At 32.5% G+C, this 18,937-nt stretch overlaps 1 protein-coding gene across 4 annotated transcripts in view; it reads left to right on the forward strand.

The window, feature by feature from the left end:
* The first annotated feature begins 9,454 nt into the window (after positions 1-9,454).
* Positions 9,455-18,937, forward strand: part of LOC127702436 (glucose-6-phosphate exchanger SLC37A2-like) — a 47,296-nt gene continuing 37,813 nt past the window's right edge. For all 4 annotated transcript variants that reach the window (XM_052206631.1, XM_052206632.1, XM_052206633.1 and 1 more), the window contains exons 1-2: positions 9,455-9,664; positions 17,343-17,424. In XM_052206631.1, the coding sequence (XP_052062591.1) occupies positions 9,597-9,664; positions 17,343-17,424 (150 nt within the window). In that variant the 5' untranslated portion in view covers positions 9,455-9,596. The remainder of the gene's footprint in view (positions 9,665-17,342; positions 17,425-18,937) is intronic.

Below are 18,937 nucleotides of genomic sequence, written 5' to 3' on the forward strand. Positions count from 1 at the left end.
ATGTCTGTCAACATAGGTGAAAGGTGGAATCTGCATGTCTGTCACCAGAGGTGAAAGGTGGACTCTACATGTCTGTCAACAGAGGCAAAAGGTGGACTCTGCATGTCTGTCAACAGAGGTGAAAGGTGGGCTCTACATGTCTATCAACAGAGGTGAAAGTTGGGCTCTACATGTCTGTCAACAGAGTTGAAAAGCGGACTCTGCATGTCTGTCAAAAGAGGTGAAAGGTGGACTCTACATGTCTGTCAACAGAGGTGAAAGTGGACTCTACATGTCTGTCAACAGAGGTGAAAGGTGGACTCTACATGTCTTTCAACAGAGGTGAAAGGTGGACCCTACATGTCTATCAACAGAGGTGAAAGTTGGGCTCTGCATGTCTGTCAACAGAGGTGAAAGGTGGACTCTACATGTCTGTCAAAAGAGGTGAAAGGTAGACAATAAATAGGACTACCTCTGGGAAAAGAGAGTACTAGTATTAGTAATGGGCTTCCTTCTTAAAACATGCAAAGGCTGTCTCTATCTCAACATGAGGCAAATTATTAGCATCCACATTCTGACAAAAACATAATGGTGTCTAATAGAATTGTCAAGCCTTATATCTCATGAATTACATACAATAAAATTTAGTTCAGTTACTTTCCTAGAATCAAAAAAATTGTCCTGGAAGGTTTTTTTAAAATACACAATTTATCTTTCTGAACTGATTCTTCTCTAATATAGAAAAATGCCAAAGGATGCAAGTGTTTGAAAGAATGAAAAAATATCATCTCAAGCTAACAACCATTAAAGAGGATTTTTTTATCCATTTATTTATGGATGTGCATATGTAAAGTGGCTGGGTTTTGACACAATGCAAAAAAAAAAAAAGAATGGCCAAATTGTATAAGAATGGTCTTAAAATATTGAATTATGGCCACTGAAAATCAAGATGAAACATTGATCAATAGTACAGTAAAGAACAAAAGCAATCCACAAAAACATTTCAACATAAGAACATGTAATACCAGAAGTCCAATATAAATCGAACTTACAAACAAGGGAGAGAACTTTGATATATAAAGGATGTTTCTGCATAACCAGTGGTAATCTTATCTAAAATCTGGTTGTAACAGTCACAAATGATGAAAGAAGGACTGAATTGTAATTTAGTAATTTAAACTAAGCTTTTTGTCGAGCCTGGGACTTTCGTCGCAAAAGCGAGACATAGCGATCCTACATTCCGTCGGCGGCGGCGGCGTCCACAAATATTCACTCTGTGGTTAAAGTTTTTGAAATTTTAATAACTTTCTTAAACTATCCTGCATTTCTACCAAACATGGACAGAAGCTTGTTTATGATCATAAGATAGTATCCAGAAGTAAATTTTGTAAAAATAAAATCCTGTTTATCCGTATTTTACTCATAAATGGACTTAGTTTTTCTGCCAGTTAACATAACTTTCACTTTGTGGTTAAAGTTTTTCAAATTTTAATAACTTTCTTAAACTATCCTAGATTTGTACCAAACTTGGAAAGAAGCTTGTTTGTGATCATAAGATAGCATTAAAAAGTAAATTTTGTTAAAAAAAAATCCTGTTTATCCGTATTTTACTCATAAATGGACTTAGTTTTTCTGCCAGTTAACATTACATTCACTCGGTGGTTAAAGCTTTCAAAATTTTAATAACTTTCTTAAACTATCCTGGATTTGTACCAAACTTGGACAGAAGCTTGTTTATGATCAAAAGCTAGTATCTAGAAGGAAATTTTGTAAAAATTTATTTCCTTGTTTTCCCGTATATTACTTATAAATGGACTTAGTTTTATTCCAGTTAACATTACGTACAGTCTGCAGTTAAAGTTTTTAAAACATTTATTAGATTCATAAACCTTCTTGGATTTTTACCAAACTTGAACAGAACTTCTTACAGTCAAAAGATAGTATCTAGAGGAAAATTTTTAATTATTTTCCCCCCATATTTGTTGAGCCTGTGACTAACAGCAAAAGTAGGCGAGACACTGGTTTCCGCGGAACCCTTACGAATTTCTTGAACAAGGACTTCAAGACAATTTATACAACTGTTAGAACAGAAATCATAATGTTAAAAACCCTTGAAAATAAAAATTTTGGTACTGCCAAATCTTTCACTTCTTGTTCCATGCAGAGGGTAAGAAGTAGGTGTTTTAAATTGTGGTCATCTGTAGTAGAAGTTGAGAATATAAGTAATGGACTAAAACATATGGTAGAAGCTACAAAATTTTAACTTTACATTTTTGCCCTTTTCAAAGCATTCAGTGGTTGTTGTTGGTAGCTGTCTGTCATACTTGTTTTTATACGACCGCACAAAATTTGCGTTCGTATAATGCTATCATGTCGTTGTCGTCGTCCGAAGACACATTTGGTTTCCCGACAATAACTTTAGTTTGAGTGAATGGATCTCTCTGAAATTGTACCACAAGGTTCCATATCACAAAGGGAAGGCTGGGATTGAGTTTGGGGGTAATTGTCCCAAACGTTTAGAAATTAGGGGCAAAAAATGAGCCAAAAACAAGCAATTTTCTAGTTTCCAGACAATAACTTGTGTTAAAGTTTATGAAACTCTCTGAAATTGTACATTTTTCCTGAAAAGAAAATAATTTTCAAAATTTCAAACAAAAAAATTTGGGTGGGGGGTTTCAAAAAGTTTGGGGGGATTCATACATTTTTTCTTCAAGATTTTTCCAAATTTTTTTTTTTGGGGGGGGGATTTTTTTTTTCATAATTTTTGGGGTTTTTTTTTTTCCAAAAATTTTCCATTTTTACATTGATTATTTCTGATTTATTTATAAAAGCAACAAATACTGACATGGCAGGAGATACATAACAAACAGGGTGTGTAAATTATTATATATAACTGATAAACTTAGTATATATTGTGCAACAGCACAGTATTGCACAATAGCAAGAAATCTTCAATTCAAAATACATAAAAATCTTTTTACCAATTTGAATGGGATTCATTAAAGTCTTTAATATTTGGGGGTTCTAACCTTGTATTACTGTTTTGGATATTGGGTCCCATTTTTAAATTGGTCTACATTGAGGTCCAAAATTAAACTTTGTTTGATTTCATCAAAAACTGAATTATTGTGGCTCTCTGATTTGCTGAATCTTATTGTGCATTTAGATTTTTTATTTTGGGCCCTGTTCTCAAATTAGTCCATATTAAGGTTTGAAGGGTCCAAAATTAAACTTTGTTTGATTTCAACTAAAATTAAATTTTTGGTGTTTTTTATATGCTGAATCTAACCATGTTGTTAGATTTAGGATATCAGACCATACTAGGTAAATTAAATGTCCCATTTCAAATTTTTAGATCTTTGACCACATTTATTTTGTGTCAGAAACCTATATTATGTCAAAAATTTGATCACAATCCAAATTCAGACAGTATCAAGCTTGAATATTGTGTCAAACTTGCCCCAACTGTTCAGGGTTCGACCTCTGCGGTCGTATCAGGCTGCGCTCGGCGAAGCATTTTATTCATTTATTGTTTTATCATAATCCGGCTGTTGGTTTTTTCATTTGATTTTTTTTTCACATTTTGTCATGTTGAGCCGTTTATAGCTTACTTTATGGCACAGGTTTTGTTAATTGTTGAAGGCTGTACTGTGACCTATATTTTCTTAAATCCGCTTCAATCAGACTCGGTTGGAAAGTTGTCTCATTGGCAATCAAACCACTCCTCCATGTTATATACCGAAAGTTAATGTTCAAATGGACATAGTTGTCTTTCTTTAATAGACTGTGCAACTATGGGTTTAACATGCATCCGATTAACTGGACTGTATATAAAATGTCCTTTCCAAATTCTGATTGTTAAGGATTTCTTAAATTTCAGAAAGGTGAGAAAGCCTTAACAGCATATATGGGGAAATAAAAATCAATATTTTCAAATAATCCCCCATAGAGTCTCATGTTCTTGCTGAATGTCCATTTCTATTTTTAAATTCGCAAAGTTGCAACGTAGTGTAGCAAATGTGAATTTTATTTGCTTTCACATTACACCATTAGTTAACACTCATTTATCTCGTGGAAACCCCTGACATAAGAAAAAGTTCCTGGTACAATCCTGGATGTTGTTGAGTAGGTGCCGATTTGCAATCGATGATGGTCGACATGGCTCTAAATACACATATGGTGCATAACATTAAATTCTGTATTTCGTAATTTTGTATTATCTGCAAATAAATAAACTTGGGTAAACAGCAATTTGTCCATTAAAAGTTCGGAGCAATACTGAAATGTTTCCGTCGTTTCTCTGCATTGAAATTATTTTCAGTTTGTTCTGGTCATAAGCATGATATCGATGCTACAAGACGAGTATTAGTCTCTAAGAGTATCATCAACCCAGTAGTCGATGCTTCGCTACCGTAAAAAATCTATAATTTTTATTTTAGACTGGACGAACCAGACCTTGCGGTCATAAAACTTTCGAGCACGATAATTGTTCTCAGACTCAGAAATCAACCAATCAAAATACTGAATTTGGTGTTTCGAGCACAAATTTTGTACTGAGTACTGAGTAAAGTTTTATGACCGAGGGCCCTGGGCTTCACATATTGTATAGACACCCGTCTTTTGTTGAAGACTGTATATTGCCCTCTAATCTTTGTCATTAGGTTATCATAAGTGTCTCATTGACATATACCTCACTTTTCTTTTGTTCATAGTTATATTATAGTGTAGATCTCGAAGACCACTCAACCAACCAATCTTTATGTGGCATTAAGGCTCATATGAAGTCTTTATTCATTATTGAAATACACAGTTGAATACATTTCTTCTTGGCAGAACTATTTCAGTTTAGAATATTTTCTTTTTTCTTTTTCTTTGACAACTTCTTCGACATGACATTATATTAGTCACGTGAGTAGTCACCGAGCAGGATGATCTATCTGGCTTGCTGACAATTCTGTTTGACATATAGTCTTTATATGCTGTTGCTAGAAATATTCAATATATTGGCCCCTGCATTTGCAGCACGTTTTTTTTCTCTCGTGAAATTAAAAGTATAAATTATGACGCCAACTATACATGATCATACATGCTGTAGTTCTTTATTCAATGTGTCTTGCATTTTTTTTCCGGGATGAACATAAATTCATAGTTTGAAACAAGGCTTTTTGTTGTAAAAGTTTTGTGCTTAGTATACCGATTTGATGAGTGACTGATTTTTGCAGTTCTTGTGTGTTATTGTTACACCGCTGTTAAGATTGAAGGAAGGTTCAGCGTTCGCTAACATGTGACCCAGTCACACTCTTTATGTGCACCTTCCAAGTAAGGAGCCTGTAACCATTGGTTGTCGTCGCCCATAGTTGTTTTACGTTTATTGTTGTAGTATGATTTAATCCCGTTTGTTTTCTCTATTGAATTGTTTCACATTTTGGCATACTTGACCTTTTATTGCTTACTATACAGTATGGGTTTTGTTCCGAATGTTGAAGGCCATACCTTGACCTGCAATTGTTCACAACTTTGTACTTTGGTCTTTCATAGAAAGTTGTCTCGTTGGTAATCACATATCATGTGGCATATTATTACACCGAAACTCATCAAAAATACTTGCTGCAGGCTCATGATTAAGTACGCCAGACGCGCGTTTTTTCTACCTGATACATGTAATTATCAGTTGCACTCGAATCATAACAGCTGGAAGGCCATGAGCATTGAAATTGTGACAAAAAAAAATTTAAAAAGGCAAATCTGGCTAAGACCATCTACGCCTGGTAGTCACTGAGCAAAAAAGGTTGTTTTTCGAGTGATTTTAACATTTTATGGACAGTAAATTTACAGAAGATCACCGTATTTCATGCCAGCACAGACGTGTTAATTTCTTTTATTTTTCTGCAATAAAATTTTCTTATTTATTATGGGTATTGAAAAAAGCATAATATTGGTTCTTCATATTCTGTTTATGACGGTTGCTGTATGAAATCTACATCGAAGTACAGCGACTGATAGTTGAGTGTAGTTATGAATCCATGAGTTCATAACAGCCGGTTAATTACTTTGAGCTTCCTTTCGGCAGCTTCCGGAATTTTTTCACACGGTATTTTTCATTATTATTCTATTTGTATTTGTGACTATGTTATATTATTTGTCATACCGGTAATATAGGTTTTTTTCGTACTGATTTTTAGTTCAGTTCAGCACGTTTTGCTATTCCACTGGTAAAGATTTAAGAGGATAATAATTATGGGTAAGGATCTAAAAGAAAATAGGTCAAACCCGTCGCTCCAACGTGGTCGCACCAAGTTTATGTGTCAGTTTCAAGTCATCAACAAACCGTAATTTATTTACATAGATATAAGAAAATGTGGTAGGAGTGCCAATGAGACAACTCTCCATCCAAGTCAAAATTTATAAAAGTAAACCATTATAGGTCAAAGTACGGTCTTCAACACGGAGCCTTGGCTCACACCGAACAGCAAGCTATAAAGGGCCCCAAAAATTACTAGTGTAAAACCATTCAAACGGGAAAACCAACTGTCTAATCTATATAAAAAACGAGAAACGAGAAGCACTTATGAACCACATCAACAAACGACAACTACTGAACATCAGATTCCTGACTTATGTCTTTATAAGTTGCTGAAAAAAATCATGCAACTTAGTAGACATGAATCCGTCTGTTGACATGGATCTTTCAATACCGACTACTAACTAAAAAAGCAAACCTGACCAGATAATAACAACGTCACCCTCTATAAACGTGCAAATTTTTTGTCAGTTTATTTTCGACTTTTTAGTTTGAATGTCCCTGTGGTATCTTTCACCTCTCTTTTAGAAAATCAGATATTCGGAAATCTTCAATGTTTAAGTAATAACTATAATATATCTTTATTGTCATACGAACATATTTAGTGTGTGACAAAAACAAAAACATAATATCTGACCATGTCAAGGTATTATAAGAAATGTAATACGTTTTACATTACATATAAAAATCCATTATCTGCATAAAAAGAAAATATACATTTACTTTATCTAACAAGAGACATTTATACATACATGTCTCTGATCAAACGAACCTTTGAAATAATTTAGTTCATAAAAATTTGAATTAGATTTCCTCTAATGATGATTATTTTGTATTGGTTTTTTTGTCTCTGGTGTAAATGTTATAGGTGATACCAAGGATTTGTTTAGTTAGTATTATACTCATATACAATTCGCAGTTTTACTCATGCAACTTCGTTGACGTTTGAGAGTAGCCAATATGCATTTCAGTTATTATTTCAAATGTTTCATATGATTTGACTTGGAAATCAATGTAATAATTTTTGATCAGCATAAACAAACTTATTTATTATAATATCTGATTTCTAAAGAACTAGCTGAACATTTACTGAGTGAAAACCTGAACTTGTGACTCAGAAGTTGAATATGCAAGCTTTTGATTTTGCCAATATAGATATATATATATATCATCGCTATCATGGATTTGTATAGTATCAAAATCCGTGTCACTACTCGAATGCAAGGAATATAGGGGCGTGTTTTATAGTTCTTCTGTAGTGAGCCAGAAGAGGTCCATTTCTGTTTTTTTTTTTTGCATTGGGAAGATCTTCTGTCTCTCTTCTACATCTTCCTTTTAAATAGGTAATTTAGACGCAAGGGGCACATAACAAACAATGCGTCGTTTAGTCTAAATGACATTGAAAATTTATGAATGCAGATATAATAGAATGAGAGCTGTGTGATAAACGTTTTTATGATATGGCAGCCTTAGTAGGACACCCCTGTAGAGACGATGAGCTGGATAACATAAAAACAACACGGAAAATAACAGTAAGGGGACGAGTATTTGATATTCTGGGGAGGGGGAGGGGGCAGGAGGATATTTTTCGGATTTATTATTCATTTAAATCTGTCGCTATACATGCCTATTTTTTCCAGCTCTTACCAGGCCACCATATTCATATTCAAAATCCTCCTCCCCCCCCCCCCCTCCAAAAAAAAAAAAAAATCAAATGTTTTCCCCTTATTTAACACGAGTTTAAATTGATTGATGGTTGGTTGCTAATTTTTAATGTCCAGTGACAAATATTTCATACTTGTTCAGGAAAACACGAGTTTAAAAGTCAGGTATATAATATAAAAAAGGGGATGTGGTATGATTGCAAGTGAGGCAACTATCCACCGGAGTTCAAATGAAGTGGATGTAACCAATTTTAGGCAACCGTACGGCCTTCAATAATGACAAAAACCCAAACCGTATAGTCGGCTATAAAAGACCCCGACATGAAAAATGTGAAATAATCCAAACGAAAAAACTAACAGCCTATAATGATCTATAATTATATATAACAAAACAATTTACAAAAAATCAAATATGAGTCGACAGACATGCATGAACCAACGACAACCACTGAACTATAGGCTCCTCACTTGGGACAGGCACATAAAGAATATGGCAGGGTTAAACATGTTTGTGAGCGCGCAATCCTCCCTAAACTGGGACATTGGTGTAACAGTACAACATACGAACAAACTGTAAAAACAGTTGCAATTGATCAAAAGATCGGTAAGACACACAAAAAAAAATTAACAATATGACAATAGACACAAAGCACCGAAATAAGAGTATTTGCAGTTACTGAAAGTTTGTTCAACGCCAAAAACAACTAACAAATGCATGATCTTGTTCTCTCAGACTTAAGTATCAATCAGTACACAACCAACGGATTAAGTCCGCATAAACAGTCAGTCAACCACATCTCCTTATTTTTGTGGTCCGACGGTTTTTATCATCGAAACTTTTCAATAGAAATAATAGATATAAGACCAGCAGATTTTCTTCAAGGACCAACAGAGTGAAAAAGATTTGGAGAACTCTGCCGGATATCTTTTATATATAAAAATAATCCAGTTTGTTTACTTTAAAAAAAATTAATAGACAAAATGACCTTTTCGATCATATACCAGACAAACATTGACAAATTCTTGTACAGTTTAAGATTATTCCTGAAAATCAAATAGCCGGATTTGTTTAGCATATATTGAGTTAGGAAAGCATAAAGAAAAAATGTCACGAACACAGCGAAGTTCTTCCAACCAGTTTTCTTTGTTTTACTCTTATTGTATAATTACATGAATGCCAAAACAGGCACACTCTTATTCATGCTACAGTTATTTCTAACGAATGAATTGACTTATCTTAATTTTCTATTCTAATAAATCATCGTAAACGGCTTCATTTATCAATGTCATCCAACATAAAAAAAAAAATCTGCTGTATTCGACGGCAAATTGAATTTGTGTTTTATTGCTTTTTCTACAGAATATCTCCAGAAGAGGACCAGATTCATTTTTTTTTTGGACTCTTCACCAGAAGATACCAATAAAACACGCCCTGATACTCACAGTCACCTGATATATACGGAACGCATCTCCCGGACACGTTCCTTTATTAAATTAGTAATTATTTTCGGATGTCCTCTGGTATTTACATAAGGATAAATCGGATAAAGAGATAAACTTTGACACAATTTTTTCATATCAAAATCATACAAAATGTTGTGACCAAAACAAAAAGCCCTCTTTTGAGGTTTTCGTTTCTAATAGAACAAATCATGGTTAACCGAAAACCACCAGGAATTTACGTGCTCCCATCTCTTTCTAGAGAAAGCAGAAATGTAGCGTAAGTATTTCCATTTTGTCATGATTTGGATTTTTTTCTATTTAATATTTCTATTTTATAATTATTTTTTGTGCATTTTTCGCAGCTGTCATAATGTTTAGAGAAAATACTCATTTTAGAAAAAATAATAATGTTATCCTGGTTCATGCATAAAATTATAAAATTCTTTTTTTTTAAATTCTTGGTGCAAACATTTTTTCCAAGTTTGTCTGTGTTGTTTTGCCGTAGATTAACTCTGTTGTCAGTGATTTACAATACATTTTTTTTCATCATATATTTAAAACATTCAAGTCTGTTTGTGTTATACTGTTTCTTCAAGGATTCTACCATAAAGTACAGCCACCGGTATTAGAAATGTTAGAGTGTATGATGACATGATTTCATATCAGCAGGTTTCATGTACATTTTTGTAGGTCCTTTGAGCTTGCTTTCAGAAACAGGTAGCTTTCTTTTCAATGGTAATATTTATAATTGTACCTGTATGTTCATTTATTAACTTTTGTAATTCAAATATATATTTGATTGAGATTAAAAAAGGGAGAGTTGTGTTTCTTAACACTTATTCAACCCTACCAAATGTTCTGATGAGGCAGGAACATATATATTGACTACTGTTCCCAGGATGAGGGGAACACTGCATATTGTCAATTTTATTTGGAAATTGCATGTACATAGAAATCAGTGTGCTTATCAAACTAATTCATTGTAATTAATGTAATTTGAGGCAAAATTTCTGATGAATTTGGAATTAAGAGACAAGATCAAAACATAAAATAATTTTGTTAAAGAAATATTATTTATGAATATTTAACCCTGGTTTTGTCAAAGCTTGATTGGCCTTACATACATGTAGCGAGATCAAGCCATATAGGCTCTAGCAGCAGATTTACAAAATTATTTTTCGTTGCAATTCTATTTAAATTTTTGTTTCCTATTAATAATTGGGATGTGTAATCTAAAACTCTTCAGACATACATTGTAATGAAGGAGTACAGCTTGATATAATTATGCTACAAATTTTTAATTTACCATACAAAAATAATTCCCTAAAAATCAACCAGCAGAGAGGTGATCAAATCAATATATTTGTTTAGAAATTAATCATTTGATTGTGAATCATATATAAACCTTTGACATTTTTAAATAATTGGACAATTATTTGTTAGTTAAAACATGAGCAACACAGAATTTCCCATATATATACCATTGTATACAGGCATAAAAGTAATTTTACATGCCATGAAATTTTATTTTTGTGGTTTTTGAATTATTATATACTGTAAATTATTGTGAGGTTTTTATTAATGGGAATAGTGCGACTGGTTGAGTATAGCAATAACCATGATAACAAGAACTTGCATTTTGATATCTGAGTGATACATATATCTGTATGCAGATTTTAATGAAATCTCAATAATTAATCTCACATTTTTGTCCATTCTTCAAAAATCTTAATAATATTAAAGTGCATACAATAATTTCTGAATTTATATTATTGTACTGTATTATATAAATAACAAGTTTTACTACATAAACCTATAGATTGATATAATTATTCAACCCTGATAGTTAAATTTTCTAATTTTAAAATGTAAACACTAGATAGATTTATAATCTAGACAGTATTTGAATGAAATCTAAACATGGATTGCTATCAGCATTCTCTTTATCAAAATAAGGTGACAAAAAGATATAACCTTAAATTTCAACAAATATCAAGATTACTTTGCTTCTGTGATATGAAACATCCTTTAACAAAGGATCCACCAATTTCCAAGTAAAAACAATTTTTAAATCCTGAACTTGAACTTTCATTTGAAATCTGTGACTTTTAAAATAAATCTTTTCAATCGCATAAAATGAGGTCAATGTCCAATAAAGTTCCATTGTATCGGTGCATGTTTCAAGGGTATCTGCTGTAATACTGTAATATTTTGTATTGAATTGCATTTTATATTTGCCTGACCCTTTTGGGTGAAATATGCAAATAATAATAATTACATATAGTTTTGTATTTAACATATTATTATCCCCTATAAAATCTGTGAAATATTGCAAAAATGTAGAAAAATTGATCCATTATCAGTATATAAGTAGTTCTACATTTGCAACCTGTCATCCATAAAATTTTTGCGTTTCATATAATGTCAAGCTGTTGTATCTCCTTTTTGATATCATTACATAACTTTCTACTGGACTTTGTCATCTCCTTCAGTTCATATGATCTCATATATAGATCATAAGGTACATATGTTGTTTACAATTATGAGGCCAAACAAAAAATATTTGTGTTTAGAGTGTCCTCAAAATAAGTGAAAGAAAGTAAACAAATTTGTTGCTCAATTTTTTTACCTTGAGTACAATGTGCATGGGGACCACCTGCAAATCTGTCACAATTCACTCAAGAATTCACTTCCAAAAATACCACTCAAAATCTTACAATAGACATTTTAAAACATAACAAGGGTAGGTAGAGAAACACTAAGCACAAGTATTTTTTTTCATTTTGGCCTAAAATGTCTTTTTAACTCAAGTGAAGCTCTAGAAATTGTAAGTAGACTGGATGAACATATTGTTTCTGTCTAAAGAAAAATGTTTGTCATACAATTGAGCTTTGATTGACATTGTTTTATCAACTTGAATTAGCTCTAAGTATGCTGTAAAAGTATTTTTGTAAGGAAATCAATTATTTGGACATGTTAGATAATTCAAGGGTTTGTGTAATTTATGCAGTGAAATAGAGAGTACATGTATACTCAAAGCATTCAATTTAATAGTTAACTTGCACACAAAGTCATTTTGTAGTGAGAAAATAAAAAGCATAGTAACTTTTGATTTGCTGAGATTTACAGACCCATACAATTTTATTAATACAAATTTTGTTAAGTTATGATGTACTGTATAATTCTGGCTGAAATGAAAGTTTTATGTCTTCTGTCCCCTCCCCTCCTACCATTTTTGATAAAAACTTTTTTGTTTGCTGTTTTATAATTACACAAATAAAGTTTTAGAACAGCGGCTCATTCAGATTAAAAATAAAGATTGCAGATAAAGATTCTTTTACATCAATTTCTACTCCATTTTCTCATGTATTTTAAATTTGAATTTATGCTTTTAAGATGTTTGCATTTTAAATGTTTTCTCAAATCTTGAAACTCTTTGGCTTTATCCCTATAGTCTATTCAGTAAAAATGTGTGCATGTTATCTCTTATATTTTTCAACATTTATAAAGTCAGTTTTCACCCACTGCAAATGATAAATCCAGACAGAGACAAGTCTTCCTGTCAACGCTCTTAATTTTCAAATGCAGTAGTTTCTTACCAGTTGAACTTTTTATTTTCACACAAAAAAGGTTAGGTACAATTTAAACTGAATTTAACAATTTAATATAGATTTTTTAAGTGTATATGCACATTATAATATAAATATAATTTCATGCGATGAACCAACACCTCATGTACATGTGGTACCGATAATTGTGTGGTAGGGTAAGTTCAGGTGGATACCTTGGGTATTTAAAGTTATTTTCACCTTGGTAATAGACAATTTATCATTTAAAACAGAAACATGCTCAATTTTCACAGGCTTACTTATTTATTATGGTCAAAAAGTTCACCACTTATAGAGTGGCCTCATCAGGACCTGAATACACCATTTCAAATGGTAAAACATGTGTTGACCAGAACAAACAAATTAGCCTGCTTTAATGGTATTTTGATTAACTTGAGATTTTGGTAGAATAAAAAGATTGTTCTTGAAGTCTGAATTTCATACATGTACCAACAGAGTGAAGTTTGCATAAGTTTTTCACCTGTAATTTTCGGTAGAATTAAAAGATTTTTCTTGAAGTCGGAATTTCATACCAACAGAGTGAAGTTGGCATAAGTTTTTCACATATAATTTTCAGTAGAATAAAAAGATTTTCTTGAAGTCTGAATTTCATACTAACAGAGTGAAGTTGGCATAAGTTTTTCACCTGTAATTTTCAGTAGAATTAAAAGAATTTTCTTGAAGTCTGAATTTTATACACAACAGAGTGAAGTTTGCATATATTTTTCACCTGTTTTGTCCATTAGACAGTTCACCTTGACATTACTTTATTGTTGCTTGGATTACTTCTTCAGTTCATGTCAGGTCCTTTTTATAGCATATCACATTGTGTAGGTGCGAAGAACAAAGAGTAAAATTGCATACCATGAAATAGATATTACTTAACATATACTGTGGACACATTCAAAGTACAAATTTTCTGTAGGCTTGTATGTAGACTTTGGCAAAACCATGAAATCAAATATCAATGACTTTTCCTCAGTCCACGAAAAATTGATACCCACGAAAATAAATGAATCCACAGTAAGCAAATTTTAATTTTATGCACTTACATGTAGTACTCACTCTAAAATCTTAGTTTAACTATATACTATATATATATATAATATGAGGCCATGGAAAAATGAATGTTGGTTTCCCCTCACATGTGAAAATTATTAAAGGCCGGCAGGCAGAACATTTTTTTTATTTTATTTTTTTTTGTGAAAAATCAGTTTCACTGTACAGAGAATTTTGTTGTTAACCTGACAGTAAATTCTAGTTTAACATTCTATATTGTTGCATAAGGTATATGTATGTGAAACTAATGGGAATGATAATTGAGCAATGTTGAATCACTTTTAAGAGATTATCATAAAATTTTGAAAATTATCAATAGAAACCAAAGCAATGCTTTTTTTTTTCAACTGCCAAAAAAAAAGAAAAAAGAAAAGAATTGACCTGGAGGGTAAAACAGACCTGGCAGGGTTAGGGGAATCAAACAATCATTTTAGCATGGCCTAATTTGAATTAGTCTTTTATATTGATATTGATACTTTGAATAATATCAGTCTGTAATAATGATTTCAATACATGTACCTTGAATGATATCAGAAGAAAACAGGAAACCTTTTATATCACTGTACTATGTATTTGGAAGAAGGCCTTTTTAAAAAAATCCCACATAATCAGTTTTTGTCGAGCCTGCGACTTTTGTCAAAGAAAGCTCGACATAGGGATAGTGAACCGGCGGTGGTGGTGGCGGCGTTAGCTAACTTCTTAAAAGCTTTATATTTTAGAAGCTAGAAGACCTGGATGCTTCATACTTTGTTTATAGATGCCTTAAGTTACGAAGTTTCCGTCTGTCATATGTCCATTGTCCTTGACCTCATTTTCATGGTTCAGTGACTACTTGAAAAAAAGTCAACATTTTTTGTCGAGCCTGCGACTTTTGTCGCAGAAAGCTCGACATAGGGATAGCGATCCGGCGGCGGCGGCTACGGCGGCGGCGGCGGCGGCGTTAGCTAACTTCTTAAAAGCTTTATATTTTAGAAGATGGAAGACCTGGATGCTTCATACTTTGTATATGGATGCCTCATGTTACGAAGTTTCCGTCAGTCGCATGTCCAATGTCCTTGACCTCATTTTCATGGTTCAGTGACTACTTGAAAAAAAAGTTCAGATTTTTTGTAATGTTAAATTCTCTCTTATTATAAGTAATAGGATAACTATATTTGGTATGTGCGTACCTTGCAAGGTCCTCATGCCCGTCAGACAGTTTTCACTTGACCTCGACCTCATTTCATGGATCAGTGAACAAGGTTAAGTTTTCATGGTCAAGTCCATATCTCAGATACTATAAGCAATAGGTCTAGTATATTTGGTGTATGGAAGGACTGTAAGGTGTACATGTCCAACTGGCAGGTGTCATCTGACCTTGACCTCATTTTCATGGTTCAGTGGTTATAGTTAAGTTTTTGTGTTTTGGTCTGTTTTTCTTATACTGTATGCAATAGGTCTACTATATTTGGTGTATGGAATGATTGTAAGGTGTACATGTCTAGCTGGCAGGTGTCATCTGACCTTGACCTCATTTTCATGGTTCAGTGGTCAAAGTTAAGTTTTTGAGTTGTGGTCTTTCTTTCTAATACTGCATGCAATAGGTCAGCTATATTTGGTGTATGGAATGATTGTAAGGTGTACATGTCTAGCTGGCAGGTGTCATCTTACCTTGACCTCATTTTCATGGTTCAGTGGTCAAAGTTAAGTTTTTGAGTTTTGGTCTTTTTTTCTAATACTATATGCAATAGTTCAACTATATTTGGTGTATGGAAATATTTTATGATCTATATGTCAGTTACGCAGGTTTTATTTGACCTTGACCTCATTTTCAAGGTTCATTGCTCAGTGTTAAGTTTTTGTGTTTTCGTCTGTTTTTCTTAAACTATAAGCAATAGGTCAACTATATTTGTTGTATGGAAGAATTGTTAGCTGTACATGCCTGCCTAGCATGGTTCATCTGACCTTGACCTCATTTTCATGGTTCATTGGTCAATGTTTAGTTTACTTGGTTAATGTTAAGTTTATGTGACAGTTGTAATAAAGCTTTATATTTAGGACTATCAACATAATATCAATGATTAGTAAAGAAGGCGAGACATTTCAGCGTGAGCACTCTTGTTGTAATGTTAATTTATTTCTTATTATGAGTAATAGGATAATTATATTTAGTATGTGCGTGCCTTGCAAGGTCCTCATGCCTGTCAGACAATTTTCATTTGACCTCGACCTCATTTCATGGATCATTAAACAAGGTTAAGTTTTCGTGGTCAAGTCCATATATCAGATACTATAATCAGTAGGTCTACTATATTTGGTATATGGAATGATTGTAAGGTGTACATGTCCAACTGGTAGGTGTCATGTGACCTTGACCTCATTTTCATGGTTCAGTAGTCAAAGTTAAGTTTTTGAGATTTGGTCTTTTTTTCTAATACTATATGCAATAGGTCAACTATAAATGGTGTATGGAAATATTTTATGATGTACATGCCAGTCTCACAGGTTTTATTTGACCTTGACCTCATTTTCACGGTTCATTTCTCAGTGTTAAGTTTTTGTGTTTTGGTCTGTTTTTCTTCAACTATAAGCAATAGATCAACTATATTTGATGTATGGAATGATTGTAAGGTGTATATGTCTGTCTGGCAGGTATCATCTGACCTTGACCTCATTTTCATGGTTCATTGGTCAATGTTAAGTTTTCATGGTTAAGTTTGTTTCTAGATACTATAAGCAATAGGTCAACTATATTTAATGCCTAAATTGATTGTAAGGTGTACATGTCTGTCTAGCATGGTTCATCTGACATTGACCTCATTTTCATGGTTCATTGGTCAATTTTAAGTTTTCTTGTTTGACTATTTCTTAGAAACAATAAGCAATAGGTCAACTATGTTTGGTTTATTGAATGATTGTAAGGTGTACATGTATTTCTCGTGTGGTTTATCTGACCTTGACCTCATTTTCTTGGATCATGTTAAGTTTATGTGTTACTTGTAGTAAAGCTTTGTATTTAGGACTATCAACATACAATCAATGGTTAGTAAAGAAGGCGAGACATTTCAGCATGTGCACTCTTGTGTTTACAAGATGCTGCTTTCATTTCTTGTCAAACATTTTTCAAATTTGAATCAAATTTTACCTTTTTTTTATGCAAATACTAAATATAACATTATGTGTTGTCAGAAAGATCAAAAACAAGAAACAGGAGCTAACTCATTCAAGATCTTTTGATATGGGTTCTAGAAATTGGAAAGGTTATTAGTACCACATATAGATTTATATTTTATTTGTTTATTTATTCAGGTACAGAGTATGGATCCTTATTTTAACCTTTTTGGTCTACACATGTTATCACATGGCCAAGAAACCTGTCAGTGTTGTCAAGGTAATTTGTTTTGGTTGCTATGGAAACTGTATATACCTAAAAATATCAATGTGTCATCTTTGATGATATATATATTTCTCTAATTCTTCGTCGATTTATCCCTTTCTGCACCCATTGTATAAAAAAAATTTAATCAACGTGTGGTTTGATTGATCTCAGCTTATCATTGGTTAAAATCCGATTATGACGTCGAATTTTCTTGCTTTCCTCTGAATTTCCTATTGTGACGGCATGAAAAAAGGCGACCATGCCCGATGACGTCACATAGAAAGAACACATCTTTTTGCAGATCATTCAAAAAGAAGGAACAAGTTTGCCTGCATATTGTTTGAAAATCATTAGAGAAACAGATTCGACCACCAAATCTCGTGTAACTGTCTCGAGTGGATAAATATCATATTACACTCGATGAAGTGGTAGAATCTATATATATATGTCAATTTGAAGTTGGTTTTATATGATAAAATTTTACATATTGTATATTTCATTCAAGCAAAGTTATAGTGAAATGTTTATTTATGCAATTCATCCTTTTTAAAATGAAGAGATGTAGTATAATTGCAATTAAGACAACTATCCACCAGAATTGGAAACATTTAAACTATTTTTTCTACAAATGTCTTGATGATGCTATAATTTTCAGGTACATTTCTGCTTCTAGAAAAATCGTCTCTCATGCTAGAATTATAGATTTATTGTAATTTAGATAAAAGGAAGCCATTGTACACAGTGTAAGGAGAGCACTTGGAAGTTGTCAATTTTATTCATGTTGTGTAACTTTGATCTTTACTTGTAAGTTATACTTTGAAAGAAATATTCTGTAAAACTATTTTGTACAAGGAATATTTGTTGAGATTTGGACTTTAAAAAGAACACAGATAAATGCATTTTTCAATTTTTGTGAAATTATGAATGTCGTCAAGGGTTTTAATAGCAGGGGATATCAATGATATGTGCTTGCCGTCTGCTTTTGCAGTACTTTTTCATGAGAAAAATCATGTAGATAGTAGCAAACATTTACTTTGCTAATATATATATCAAAGAAAAGAAAATCATTTTCATGGGGATATCAATGATATGTGCTTGCCGTCTGCTTTTGCAGTACTTTTTCATGAGTAAGATCATGTAGATAGTAGCAAACATTTACTTTGCTAATATATATATCAAAGAAAAGAAAATCATTTTATAAATAAGTATAACACTTTAAATTTTAACATTTATTGTAGCATAGGGTTATCTTATTACTCAAACACACCTAATCTGTAGCGATGACTCATATCTCATGTGTTTCACTTGACCTGTCCTGTTTGTTTATTTTAATATCCTTATAACGTGAATTATAAGGATGTAACTTAATCAAAGGAAATCTAAATTTGACTGTATAAAAGATAAAAATTGAATCTGAAGTGGGATGAGGATATATCTATTTTCTTGATGCATTCTCAAGATCAAAAATTATTTGCACCTACCCAAATCATTTGTAATGTTAGATTAAAAGATGCATTATAATAAT

The sequence above is a fragment of the Mytilus californianus genome, unplaced genomic scaffold (genome assembly GCF_021869535.1).
Source record: "Mytilus californianus isolate M0D057914Y unplaced genomic scaffold, xbMytCali1.0.p SCAF_5, whole genome shotgun sequence".
In the NCBI taxonomy this organism is placed as follows: Eukaryota; Metazoa; Mollusca; class Bivalvia; order Mytilida; family Mytilidae; genus Mytilus; species Mytilus californianus.